This window comes from Anomaloglossus baeobatrachus, chromosome 5, assembly GCF_048569485.1.
Source record: "Anomaloglossus baeobatrachus isolate aAnoBae1 chromosome 5, aAnoBae1.hap1, whole genome shotgun sequence".
Classification (NCBI taxonomy): Eukaryota; Metazoa; Chordata; class Amphibia; order Anura; family Aromobatidae; genus Anomaloglossus; species Anomaloglossus baeobatrachus.
Window position 1 is genome coordinate 27,422,330 of NC_134357.1, and position 14,769 is coordinate 27,437,098.

General features: G+C 42.7%; 1 protein-coding gene across 1 annotated transcript in view; it reads left to right on the plus strand.

The window, feature by feature from the left end:
* Positions 1-2,318: 2,318 nt before the first annotated feature.
* The window catches only part of LOC142313239 (C-type lectin domain family 2 member A-like), an 89,568-nt gene continuing 77,117 nt past the window's right edge, over positions 2,319-14,769 (plus strand). The window contains exon 1 of the mRNA XM_075352224.1: positions 2,319-2,487. Within this exon, the coding sequence (XP_075208339.1) occupies positions 2,427-2,487 (61 nt within the window). The 5' untranslated portion in view covers positions 2,319-2,426. The remainder of the gene's footprint in view (positions 2,488-14,769) is intronic.

Consider the following 14,769-nt stretch of genomic DNA (forward strand, 5'->3'; position numbering starts at 1 on the left):
AAGAATTGTAGTGCTGTAGTTTTAAAGGGAACCTGTCAGGTGCAATATGCACCCAGAGCCACGAGGAATTTTGGGTGTATATCGCTATTCCCTGCCTAACCGTCCCTCTATACACTAGCATAGATAAAGGGATCTTTAGAAAAAGTATTTTTAAAGAGCCTTCAATATATGCTAATGAGCGCGAGGACTAGTCCCAAGGGTGTTGCTTTCCTTGCTAGTCTGCCCCATTAGCATGTTAGCATGCCCCTGTAGGCCCTTGTGGGTGTAATATCATGATAATGAATACGCAGCGTCACAGGATGATCTCACCTCTCCGCTGCCATCGGCGCCCGACGCTGGACTTCGGCTCAGTGCACATGATCCCAGAGTTTAGGTCATGCGCACTATAAAGTCGGGTGTACGCATCCTAGCTTCAAACTGAAATAGTGCGCATGACCGAAACTCCGGGGTCATGCACACTGAGCTGAAATCCAGCGTCGGACGCGATGGCAGCGGAGAGGTGAGTGAGATCATCCTTTGACACTGCACATTCATTAGCATGTTAGCACACCCACAGGGACCCACAGGGGCACACTAACATGCTAATGAGGGGTGACTAGCCAAGGGAACTAATGCCCTTGGGGCTACTGTGAAAAAACCCTTAAAATCCTTTATTTAATTTAGATTAAAATTAGATATCCCACATACAAACAAATTGCACACAAAAATACATAGAGATACACAGAAAAAAGGGGATGCTGCAGTGCAGAGTGGGATTGGTCAGATGCCCTCAAACTTTTCCCTACCTTGCCGCGGAGGTTGGCACCCTAGGGGAACGTAGTGGTGCCCCCACTCAACATCGGCTTGGCTTGGCTTGGCTTTCTCTTGGCCACCAGCGATTTGGCTGAAGTATGACTGATTGGCGATTTGTCCAAAATCTGCGCTAAAGCTAAGTATCACTTTAGCCAGTGGAAATATCATATTGGTTATATTGTAGTTACGTTTCGTGCTGTGAATTGGCTTGCAGTGGGGTGCATTTTTTCCATATCTTTATGAATGCTGGGTATTTGTATTTTTGTGTATACTTGCTGTATAGGAGCCTGATCAATGCTGTATGTATATCACAGCAAAATATCTGACACTCATGAAAAGTGGTGCTTTCATTAGCACAACAGAGATTTTTTGAGCAAATAACTGCTACTGCATGCACAGCACTTTAAAGATCTTTATAAATCATATGTTGCTATTATATCAATTGAGTGGAGAGTTTACATAACAGTATGCATAGCACTTTATGGCTTCCTTTGACCATATAGCACTATTGCACTTTATGACCCATAATTTCTCTGGTGGACTGACTGTCCCTTAAAGGCATTCTTTTTATCATAAAGATTGGATACCACATGAGCCTTTTATCTGTGTAGGGTCACACCTCTATTTATTGAATGTAAAACTGTCAATAGGCTATATTCCTGACAGTTTTTGACTTGTATTTTTTGATTATAACTGCAGTGCAGTGACTATCATCTATGCACTCCTATACTCCCAGACAAGCTGCACTCTAATTTAGTGCAGGGAGAGGAGGGCGAGCCGACGTTGAGCGGGAGCGCCACTACGTTCCCCTAGGGTTCCAACCTCCGCGGCAAGGTAGGGAAAAGTTTGAGGGCATCTGACCAATCCCGCTCTGCACTGCACAACCTCCTTTTTTCTGTGTATCTCTATATATTTTTGTGTGTGATTTGTTTGTATGTGGGATATCTAATTTTAATCTAAATTAAATAAAGGTTTTTAAGGGTTTTTTCACGGTTTTCTGTTCTAATCATCCCTTAATGATATTTTTTTACGGTTTTCCTTGGGGCTACTGCCCTCGCTCATTAGCATATCATAAAGGATCTTAAGAAATACTTTTTCTAAAGATCTCTTTATCTATGCTACTAGATACAGGGACGGTTATGCAGGGATTAGCAATATACACCCAGAACTGCTCGTGGTTTTCCCTGCATATTAGACCTGACAGGTTCCCTATAAATCTGCTGTGAATTTGCAAAGAAAAAAACAAGCAACTTGTGCAGGAGACTTCAAGATTCTCATTCACTTTCCAAGTAGTAGGAAATCCTTCAGGTTTTGTGGCAAATCTGCACAGGGAGAAAAAAAGAACTACAAAATGTACACAAACCCTTAGGGTTATGCCTGGCAGAATTGTTTTATGGCTTCCTCACGTCTGCAGCTTCATAACTCTGAAGAAGGGCAGCCCTCCCTTACTGCATACCTGTGACTAGGGGCGTGGACAAATGAAAACGTCTCTGCTGAGTTGCCGGCTATTCCAACCTGCTAGAATCTTCTACCTGGCCGTGAGCACACCGTGTACTGCGTGTAAGGTGCAGACGAGCTGTCGGTACAGACGTTCACTCGGCTTCTGCAGCAGACACAATTGTAATAGTAAAACTATGGAGACCAATGATAATCAAGATCCTGAAAGTGCGGCCATGATGACTCGTGAGAAAACCGGTGAGTCCTACTTTCTTCCTTGTCCGTGTGTGATTGCAGCCCCCTCCAGATTGTGCCGGATCAGCCCCTGTCCTTTCTCCTCAAAGAGCTGTTCATTACTGTTATCCCAAGATGAGTATTTGGCTATACACAGTTGGTTGCTTTTTTTTTTTTCATTCTTTTTGCACACATTTGCTGGGGAAAAAAAATGCCCGTTACCAGCAAAATGAACCAGATTTCTGAAATCTTATGCAAATGCAGCTTAGTTTTTCCTCACAGAATTAAATCTGCAGGATGTCAATTTTTACACCGTTTTTTTTACAGCGTATTTCATTCATATTAATCAGTGGGGAAAAATGTGGAACAAAACACAATAAAAATGTGTATAAAAAGCTCGTACGAAAGGCTGCTGATAAGTCTTTGGCTTTGTGATTTTTTTTTTTGTTTCTGTGGTAATGAATGTTACATCACATGAAAGCCTTAGGCTATGTGCGCACTAGGCCGTTTTACCCGCGGATTTACCCGCGGATTTGCTGCGGAAATTTCTTGAGAAATGTCTGCAATCTTTGTGCAGACATTTCCCAGCAAATCCTATGAGAAAAAAAAATAGCTGTGCGCACGCTGCGGATTTTTCTCAAGAAATTTCCTTGATAAGATTTTCTTGAGAAAATTTCTTGAGAAAATGAGCATGTCAATTCTTTTCCGCAGGTACCTGCGGATTTCTGCAGTACAGCCTGCAAAATCCGCAGGGAACAACATGCGGGAAAATCGTGGCTAATCCGCGGCAAATCCGCATGCGGATTTACCGCGGATTTGGTGCGGATTTTTTCCGGAGGTCCGGAAATCTTCCACTCCCAGAAGTTTCTCAAGAAATTTTCTTGAGAAACTTCACATTTTTAGTGCGCACAAAGCCTTAAGGAGACATCCGGCACATCGCATATAGAGCTCCACAATATATAGGAATAACCCGACCATATAAAAAAATAGTCCAATCGCTCACTGTAAGATCATGTATGGGTGGTGCTCAACAAAGAGGCCAGAGAAAAGCTGAACTTTCAAATGTGATAGGAAGAAATAGCAGTGGCACTCACCCAGTGAAAATGTCTTCTTTTTTTGTTTAAAACATCTAAAGCTCAGTAGGGGATGCAGGAAAAAGAGGGGACGACAGCAGCCATTTCACGCTCAGTGGCGTTTCATCGGGTCCAGTGAAAATACAATTACCGTCCCTTCCTTATTTAACAGGTGTACAAGGGAGTACGTTCTTAGTGAGAGGCAGACTAATTAGTCAAAATAAGCGAAGGGGTGTAATGCACATCAAAATCAAACTATGCAAACATACAAAATAAATACAATTAAAAATATATTGAAAAGATACAAAATTCAGTATACAAGCTTTTAAATAGACTAATGGAAAACAAAATCACATAATAGCGAGTTTATAAAAAGACAGATATTTCATTTTCGTCATTGAGACCAAGCAGCCCTTGAGCCTTGGTCTCGATGATCCAGCTTGCTTCTCTTCTGAGAAGTATTCTGTGGTTATCACCACCCTGTTTTAGATAGGATACTCTTTATACCTGCGAATTGCAAGACCTCCGGATTACCACTATGGACTCCTCTAATATGATGTATTAACCGCGGAACTCCCTTTTCTGTAAGAATGGCGTTAAAATTAAAAGTTAAATGCTCTATAAATCTTATGTATAACGGTCTAATCTATTATAGAAGAAGCCGCAAGGACAAAAAAGGATATAGACAACAAATTTGTTTTTTTTCATGTAATAAAATCTTTCACTATGAGTTTTACACCCAATAATTAATGGATTAGTAACCAGATGAAACCTGCAAAAAGAACAGTCATCGCATTTAAAGTTCCCTGATGGTGCGGTATTTTGTAGCCTTGTTTTTCTAAGAATTAAACGATTACGCACAAGAATGTCTCCTAGATTACGGCTTCTTCCATATGTAATTACAGGTTTAAATCTGACAATATCTTTTAAAGCCTCGTTTGTCTCAAACATATGCCAATCTTTATTATTCGCCCAGAGAATTACTCTATCTAGCGGGCCATATTTAAAATTAAAGAGGAATCTGGTTTTGTCCCTTTTTCTTTACTATGGCAGAATGTGGATTGCTAGGTGAGATCTTAGGAATTTTAAGCACTTTTTATATGGCATTTTCAATCAGATTTCTAGGGATGCCCCTTACTAAAAATCTCTCTTTTAAATGTTCTGCCTGAGATAGAAAATTGTCATTATTGTTATTAATGCGCCTTAACCTCAAGAATTGACTATAAGGAAGAGATTTTTTGATGTGGGTAGGATGGGTAGGATGTGAACTATCGAAGTGTAACAGCATGTTAGTGGAGGTGGACTTTCTGTAAACCTTTCTATCTATTCTTCCCTCATTGATTGTTAATTTAACATCAAGAAAATTTAGTTCTTGATCTCCAAAGACATGGGTAAACTTTATATTCATACAATTATTCTTATTAAGATAACCAACAAAGTCTTGAAATTCCTTGTCTGTGCCATCCCAGATCAGAAAAATGTCGTCTACAGATCTGGAAAAAATATTTGATGTTTTTCAGAAAGGGGTTATCCAAGCTGTATATATAATTATTTTCAAAAACACCCCAAAAAAATTTGCTAAAGAGCAAGCTACTGACATCCCCATTGCTGTCCCGTTATTCTAAATATACCAGCTATCTAAAAATTGGAAGGTATTATTTTTTAGAATAAGTTCAAAAGCCCCACAAATGAAATCCACTAGCATATTATTTTTTTCAGCATGTAAGAGAGTATCTCTTACTACATTAATGCCCATATCTTGGGATATACGTGTATATAGATTTTCAACATCAATTGATGCTAGATGGAAACCATCCTGCCACTCTGTCTCATCCAGAATTAACAATAAATCATTTGTATCTTTTACATAAGATGGGATCTTATTTAGTAAAGGATGTAGATGCCATTCTATGTATCTGGATAGGGATTCAGTAACGGATCCCACACCAGATACAATAGGCTGCCCAGGTGGTACAGTAATAGATTTGTGTATTTTTGGCAGCAAGTACCAATGTGGTTTCGTAGGAAATTCAGGCAGCAATTTTTCAGCTTGTTTTTTAGATAGAGCTCCATCAAGATCACTTTTATTCAGAAACCCACATAATTTGTTTTTGATCTTATTAGTGGGATCAGAACGCAAGGGGGTGTAAGTAGATGTATCGTTTAATTGACGTTTTGCTTCAGTTATGTAGTATTCTCATGACGTCTTCAAGTTTTTTGATTTTTTTTTCAATGGCCAGTAATTCTCCAGGAGCAAGAGTCTTAGGAAATTCTGGATAAAATACTGCCTCTATTTCTTTAATAACTTGTTCTTGGACTAGATCAATATCGTTACCCGGGCTGACAGGGGGAAGAAACGTGGATTTATTTCCGCCAGTAAATGGTTTTTATCAGATTTTTACTGTATGCAAATTTACTGATTTGAGGATTATCAGCATTGATCCCTAATAAAAGGGTAGCATCATCTCTAATAGATTCAAGGGTGGAACTCATAAAAACAATGGGACCAATAGTGTTCTGGGAATCTTCATTTAAGTTGGTGATATTATGACTTATTTCATTTTTTTACCAAAATGTGTAAATAAATGCATTTTGCCGTTTGCCTTATATAAGTCCACCTGGAAATCACAGGTCACAATGACACAAACAAATTGTCTTTTGTTTTACTATCGATGGCTCCCATACAGACAAACTCTTCTAAGATTTTTAACATAAGATTATTATAATGATCAGTAGGGTCATTTTGTAGTTCCATATAGGTATCTGGATCCTGTAGATCAAAAAGAGTTAATTTCCTATATAGGCCAGAGTCGAGCAGGACAATCGCCCCACCTTTATCTGCCTGTCTGATCACTATGTTGGTATTATGGGTTAATTCAGACAGTGCAGTTCTCTCACCTTTTGTGAGATTATCTCTGTGGGGGGAGGGTGTCCTGCTCAGCTCCGTTAATTCTTGTACTATCAGTTCTTGAAAAGTGTCCATTATCATTGGTCGTGATTGAACTGGATAATATGTGTGGTTAGACAGCTAAATTTTTGATCTAATATCCTCAGAGTAGAACTCCTGATTCTGGTCCGACTGGAGTAGGCGGAGGTCCATGATGGCTTTTTGTTCTTGGAACAATGGATAGTCATTCACAGTATAAGGTATATTAGTTGGTACAATATTCTCTTGGATTTTTTCCGTATCCTGAAAAAAGTGTCGCTTTAATGTTATATTTCTGGCAAATTTGTTCAAGTCTAAGGCCCCCTTCACACGTCCGTGATACACGTGCGTGTTTGGTCCGTTTCCGTATATACCGGAGACACGGCCAAACGTGCACCAATGTTAATCTATGATTGTGGTCACACGTGCGTTATTTCATTATGTCCGTGTGTGCGTGTCCGTGATCCGTATGTGTTTGCGTTTTGCACGGGTGCATGTCCGTTATCTGCACGGAGCACGCACACGTGGACACAATGAAAGTCTATGGGTATGTGCACACACGTTAGTAAACACGTATGCATCTACCTATAGTCCGTGTCCGTTTGGTGTTTTTATTTCTAGTGATGTCGGCTATTCTTTCTATTTCTGTGTATGTCGGTCAATCTCCCTGAGTCCGTCGGTCTGTCTCTCTGTCTCTCTGTTGGTCTCTCTGTCTGTCTGTCCCTCTCTCACAGTCTGTCGGTCAGTTTCCCCCCCTCTCTCATACTTACCGTTCCCCGATCTCCGGCGCAGCGCTGCACGGCATTCACACTGCTGCGGCGGCTTTTACTATTTTGAAAAAGCCGGCCGCTCATTAAACAATCTCCTATTCCCTGCTTTCCCCGCCCACCGGCGCCTATGATTGGTTACAGTGAGACACGCCCCCACGCTGAGTGACAGGTGTCACACTGCACCCAATCACAGCAGCCGGTGGGCGTGTCTATACTGTGCAGTAAAATAAATAAATAAATAATTAAAAAAAAACGGCGTGCGGTTCCCCCCAATTTTAATGCCAGCCAGATAAAGCCATACGGCTGAAGGCTGGTATTCTCAGGATGGGGAGCTCCACGTTATGGGGAGCTCCCCACCCTAACAATATCAGTCAGCAGCCGCCCAGAATTGCCGCATACATTATATGCGACAGTTCTGGGACTGTACCCGGCTCTTCCCGATTTGCCCTGGTGCTTTGGCAAATCGGGGTAATAATGAGTTATTGGCAGCCCATAGCTGCCAATAAGTCCTAGATTAATCATGTCAGGCGTCTATGAGACACCCTCCATGATTAATCTGTACATTACAGTAAATTAACACACACACCAGAAAAAATCCTTTATTAGAAATAAAAACACACACATATACCCTGGTTCACCACTTTAATCAGCCCCGAAAAAGCCCTCCATATCCGGCGTACTCCAGGATGGTCCAGCGTCGCATCCAGCGCTGCTGCATGGAGGTGACAGGAGCTGCAGGAGACACAGCCGCTCCGGTCACCTCCACGCAGCTAATGAAGACAGCCGCGCTATCGGCTGAGCTGTCAGTGAGGTTACCCGCTGTCACTGGATCCAGTGACAGCGGGTAACCTCAGTGACAGATCAGCTGATTGCGCGGCTGTCTTCATTAGCTGCGTGGAGGTGACCGGAGCGGCTGTGTCTGCTGCAGCTCCTGTCACCTCCATGCAGCAGCGCTGGATGCGACGCTGGACCATCCTGGATTCGGCCGGATATGGAGGGCTTTTTCGGGGCTGATTAAAGTGGTGAACCAGGGTATATGTGTGTGTTTTTATTTCTAATAAAGGATTTTTTCTGGTGTGTGTGTTTATTTACTGTAATTTACAGATTAATCATGGAGGGTGTCTCATAGACGCCTGACATGATTAATCTAGGACTTATTGGCAGCTATGGGCTGCCAATAACTCCTTATTACCCCGATTTGCCAACGCACCAGGGCAAATCGGGAAGAGCCGGGTACAGCCCCAGAACTGTCGCATATAATGTTTGCGGCAATTCTGGGCGGCTGCTGACTGATATTGTTAGGGTGGGGGGCTCCCCATAATGTGGAGCTCCCCATCCTGAGAATACCAGCCTTCAGCCGTATGGCTTTATCTGGCTGGCATTAAAATTGGGGGGAACCGCACGCCGTTTTTTTTTAATTATTTATTTATTTATTTTACTGCACAGTATTGACACGCCCACCGGCTGCTGTGATTGGGTGCAGTGTGACACCTGTCACTCAGCATGGGGGCGTGTCTCACTGTAACCAATCATAGGCGCCGGTGGGCGGGGAAAGCAGGGAATAGGAGATTGTTTAATGAGCGGCCGGCTTTTTCAAAATAGTAAAAGCCGCCGCAGCAGTGTGAATGCCGTGCAGCGCTGCGCCGGAGATCGAGGAACGGTGAGTATGAGAGAGGGGGGGAAACTTCAGTCACTCGGGGGATTAGCGGTCACCGGTGAATCCTTCACAGGTGACCGCTAATCAGTACTCGACACAGACAGAGCCGCGGTATGAGGATGAAGTCGGGTGAAGTTCACCCGAGTTCATTCTCATCGCGCAACTCTGTCTGCTGTCAGCCGACATTTATAAACGACATTGTGCATCACACACACGGACATTACACACGGACATTCCACGTACACATACACGTTAATTCCACACGCACACACGGACGTTCTGCACACAAACACGGCTAGCATACGCAATTCACACAGGTGCCACACGGACCATAAAAACGGACACAAAAACGGGACACGGACCCGAAAAACGGCCCGTAACACACGTGCGTGTTTTTCACGGACGTGTGAAGGGGGCCTAAGATGGTATGGAAGACATCAAAATTAACTTTGGGTGAGAATCCCAGGCCCTTGCTTAATAATTGGGATCAGACTGGCAGTTGCAGATAATATATATTTATGAATAATATATTAATTTGCAAATTACTCATATAAAATAGATCCTTTTAAATGTATAAATCTAATCTATATTGTATGCACCTGCCAGCTGCAGAAATATTTATCTGTATAAGATACATTTTAACAGCATTTTTTTATTTCATTCCATCACTCCCTTTATTTCATATATGCTGTTTTCCTTTCTTCTTTCTCTTGCCCTTTATTTTCCTTTCTCTTCCCCTTTTTCCATTTTTCAATATTTCTGCCTTTTATTTAACTATATTTTTTCTGAAAACCGCATTCCATGCACTTACTAATGTGAACATCTAATGTGATAGACTTCCAAATGTCGACATGTGTATGTAATTAAGGTGGGTATGTGTTACACCTTATAGGAAACCGACACTCTTTCCTTTTCAGAACATGATTAAGACTATGTGTCGAAACGCGTAGTTCTGTGGGGTTCCTCTCTATGTCCCCTATACTCTTCTAGCTGACCGCTTTGTACACCACTTATTTTTAACGGATTTATCAAATAAAAGAAAAAAAAAAATTTAATTGCAACTTGAGGACTGCGCTGGACTTTTTTTCATCCTGATACTGAATTTTTTGGGTTAACAGAAATTCAAGCCTTTGGTTAGAACTGATATCATCGAGTCGTCAATAATATGCGGAGTTAGGTTAGTCACACGATTATTATCCGGATCAGAAATGACCAACGGATTTTTCATCTCCAGGAGACTTGTTTCTTTTTATACTGGGATGTTTTCGTGTTCTTTCTCCTGCCCCTCGTGATGCACCTTGTAAAGGTAGGGGGGTCTGGTTCGTAGTGCTAAACGTCGGTTTATCAGCTCTTCTATTAGGAAAGTCCTCTGACATGCTGGAGTCTGAATCTGTTGTCCAAAAATCTTTATTTTGTCTCCTTTTAGCATAGTTACTTTTGTACTGTTTTCTCTTAAACCTGGGATTATCAAAGGAGGAGCTATTCTTATTTTTACTCCAGGAGAAAACTTAGTTTCATAATCCTTTTTATCCCTTAAAAACTTCTCTTCTTTCCTCTGTTTAGTCTCGGTTTGTATAGGTGACATTTTCTTTCCAATTTCTCAGAAAAAACAGTCCATTTTTCAGGGAAGAGGCGCGATTTGAACGCAGTTTTATTTTTATCTAGCTCAGCATTAATCAGCTGGTGATCACTAGCATTTTTATCAAGCACCAATTTAAGTAATTTCGTAGAGCAGTCCATTTGTATATCCTCCCATTCTATATAACTGAATATTTTATTGAATTTACTGTGGTCGCAAAGTGTCCATAGCTGCCAACCCCCTCATAGGGTTAGAGTTACCCTGGTTCCTCCTATAGAAGAGTCGGTAAAGGAGGTTAGGGATTAAGATATTGCTAAAGCTTTATATTATCCTCCCATTCTTTTACAAAGGAGGGGTTATCCTGGGCAAAAGAAATATTCTTTACAATCCTCAGGCTTTGGCTGGACTCACACAAACGTATTAAAAAACGGTCCCATTCTCGTTTGCGAGAATCGGACGAATTTTTCTCACTTGTCAGTGTGCTCTCAGTGTGCTGTCAGTGTGCTGTCCGTGTGCAATCCGTTTTTAACTCAGCAGCTATTAGTCATTTACAGTCAATTACAGGAACATTTACAGTGTTCTATGCTACATGATAGAATTGTTTCCATAAATACAGATATCACTAGGATGGTCCGTGTGCCGTCCGTTTTTTTCTCGCACCCATAGACTTGTATTGGCGATTCTCGGCCGTTTAACGCATGAATACGCAGCATGCTGCCGCTTTTCTCGCATCCAGAATCTGGATGCGAGAAAAGCTGACCAACAGCTTGCACTCCTAGAATAACAATGGTCCGAGTGTAATGCGAAAATTTCTCGCATTGCTCTCGTCCGTTTTTGTCACTCATGTGAGCGTACCCTTCTGGGAACTCTATCGCATTCCATGTAGGATTTTAGAGATTGTATAGTCAAAAATAATTTAATTTATTTTTCTGCCAGGGAATATGTTTTTAATTTTTTTATGGTTTTATTACCTATAATTTCCGTATCGTCTTTTGTGTTGCATTCCATAAAAAATCAGGGAACTTTAAATGTGGTGACTGTTCTTTTTACATGTTTCATCTGGTTACTAATCCATTAATTATTGGTAGTAAAACTCATAGTGAAAGATTATATTACATGTAAAACCAAATTTGTTGTCTATATAATTTTTTGTCCTTGCGGCTTCTTCTATAATAGGTAAGACGATTAGACCGTTATACATAAGATTTATAGAGCATTTTAACTCCATTCTTAAAGGAAAGGGAGTTCCGCGGTTCATACATCATATTAGAGGAGTCCATAGTGGTAATCTGGAGATCTTGCGATTCGCAGGTATAAAGAGTATCCTATCTAAAACAGGGTGGTGATAACCACAGAATACTTCTCAGAAGAGAAGCAAGCTGGATCATCGAGACCAAGGCTCAAGGACTGCTTGGTCTCAATGACGAAAATGAAATGTCCATCTTTTTATAAACGCGCTATTATGTGATTGTTTCCGTTAGTCTATTTACAAACTTGTATACTGAATTTTGTATCTTTGCAATATATTTTTAACTCTATATATTTTTTATGTTTGCATAGTTTGATTTTGATGTGCATTACACCCCTTCGCTTATTTTGACTAATTAGTCTGCCTCTCACTAAGAACGTACTCCCTTATACACCTGTTAAATAAGGAAGGGACGGTAATTGTATTTTCACTGGATCCGATGAAGCGCCACTGAGCGTGAAACGGCTGCTGTCGTCCCCTCTTTTTCCTGCATCCCCTCCTGAGCTTTATATGTTTTAAACAATAAAGAAGACATTTTCACTGGGTGAGTGCCACTGCTATTTCTTTCTATCATGTTTGAAAGTTCAGCTTTTCTCTTATCACATGACGCATCTATAAGGGATAATCAGGTTATCCTGTAAAACACACCCCCCGTACCATATCTACCTAAATGAAGACGAGAACCACGACTTTATTGCAGGAATGGCCACAGTTTTATTTTACCGTATATATGTATACCAAACTTGTGGCCCAACATGCCACTCAATTGTTAAACTTAACCTTATACATATATACCCGTATAACCAGAAACACCGATAGATCCGTCCGAGAGGCAAACCATCATTCCTAACCCCCCGGCCGTAACCTCCAAACCGGCCCAGAGGACCACCTCGGCCGTGACCACCCGGCCCGAGGTGAGGGGTAACAACGTTCCATCGTTAATTACCCCTACCCAGAACCTGCGGGACCTCCACCCACAAGTTCCCATCCACTCCGAAGCCACTCCCCTTGAGCGACTTCGTACCAACAAGCCGACTGTCGGTACTCCCAACCTCTCAGACGGACCTATCACCCCGCTGTGACAACAATAAATTAGCAACTCAACCTTGTATTCTCCTTTATTCCTCTTTTTTTTTTTTTTTTTTTAAAAGTTCTTTTTTTTTTTTTTTTTTTTTTTTGAAAACCATCACCTTTTCACCTTTTTATTTTTTTTTTTTTATCATTTTTTTTTTTTTTTTTGAACATATACATATAATTATATATCAGGGCGGGCGGGTGGGACACAAAGATCTATCGACGGAAGGGGAGGTAAACAGCACACCCCCCTCTCTTATACCTCTCCCAACACCCCACCCCTTCCTTGCTCCCCCCCAATCCCCTTACAGCTCCCTACTACCAATCCTGTACTCCCACACATCCCCCATCCCATGCAAACCTATTAACCCTTTCCTAACCTTGCACCCTCCCGATCGTCATGGGGTCCATTCACCCCTATGGGGCTCACTGCCCTTCTTGACGCATCTATAAGGGATAATCAGGTTATCCTGTAAAACACACCCCCCGTACCATATCTACCTAAATGAAGACGAGAACCACGACTTTATTGCAGGAATGGCCACAGTTTTATTTTACCGTATATATGTATACCAAACTTGTGGCCCAACATGCCACTCAATTGTTAAACTTAACCTTATACATATATACCCGTATAACCAGAAACACCGATAGATCCGTCCGAGAGGCAAACCATCATTCCTAACCCCCCGGCCGTAACCTCCAAACCGGCCCAGAGGACCACCTCGGCCGTGACCACCCGGCCCGAGGTGAGGGGTAACAACGTTCCATCGTTAATTACCCCTACCCAGAACCTGCGGGACCTCCGCCCACAAGTTCCCATCCACTCCGAAGCCACTCCCCTTGAGCGACTTCGTACCAACAAGCCGACTGTCGGTACTCCCAACCTCTCAGACGGACCTATCACCCCGCCACAGGCCGGCCAAGTGACACCCTTACTTGGCCCGGGCCCCCCACACCCCCAGTGCTTGCTCTAGGCCATCCCTCAAACCCAACATCCATAAATCCAGACCCACATCAGTCAGGTGAACCCCATCTCTCCTTAGATACTGCTCCGTGGACTCCTCCAATTCTCTATGCCGCACCACCAACCCCCCATTTCTCGCCACAAACCTGCCAATAGCCCGGTTCAGCTTGCTCCGAGCCCTATTAATACGGTCCACCGACCTCCCAAAACGCCACTGCGTCCGAGCTATAATGTCCGACCAAACGATAACTATGCCCGGGAACGCCCTCCACAAATGTAACAGGTCCAGCTTTATATCCCTTTTCAATTCCCTCGCCGACCTTACTCCCAAATCGTTCCCTCCCACATGCAAAATTAACACATCAGGGACACGATCCATACGGCTATAATAAGCCACCTCTGGGCGCACTCTACCCCAAGTCATGCCCCGAATTCCGAGCCACTTTACTCGGGCTTCCGACACCGACACTCCAAGCTGCCGACCGTCACGCCGCACATCCGCCCGTAACGCTCCCCAATACACATAGGAGTGCCCGAGGATCCACACAAGGCATGGACCTATAAAATACAAAGACCACGAATAAAAACAGCAACAGCACAAGAAATTGCCCACAAACCGGCATCTAACACCAACCTTGAATCCCCCACCCCTGACCATCACCTGACCAAGTGAGGCCTAATGTACAAACGGAACCTGGAAGACTCCCACCTCCCAATCCGCCGGATACAATCCTCACTCAAACCCCACCTGGCGGCCTCCGTTGCCGCCCCAATCCGGAAGGAGTGAGACCCGTACTCACGTGGCTCCTCCCCCACCCTTGCTAGAGCCATCTTCAGCACCGCATTGAATTGATACCGCGACAAAGCCAATCCGTCCGTATGTCTAAGAAAAACACCAGGGTAACCGCCGCGCACCTTTAAAAACTCTGACACATGTAACACTGGGCACAACTGGTGCCCCGGTAAAGCGTACAACACTACTAAGCGCCCCCGGCCCCTCTGATCCGTCTT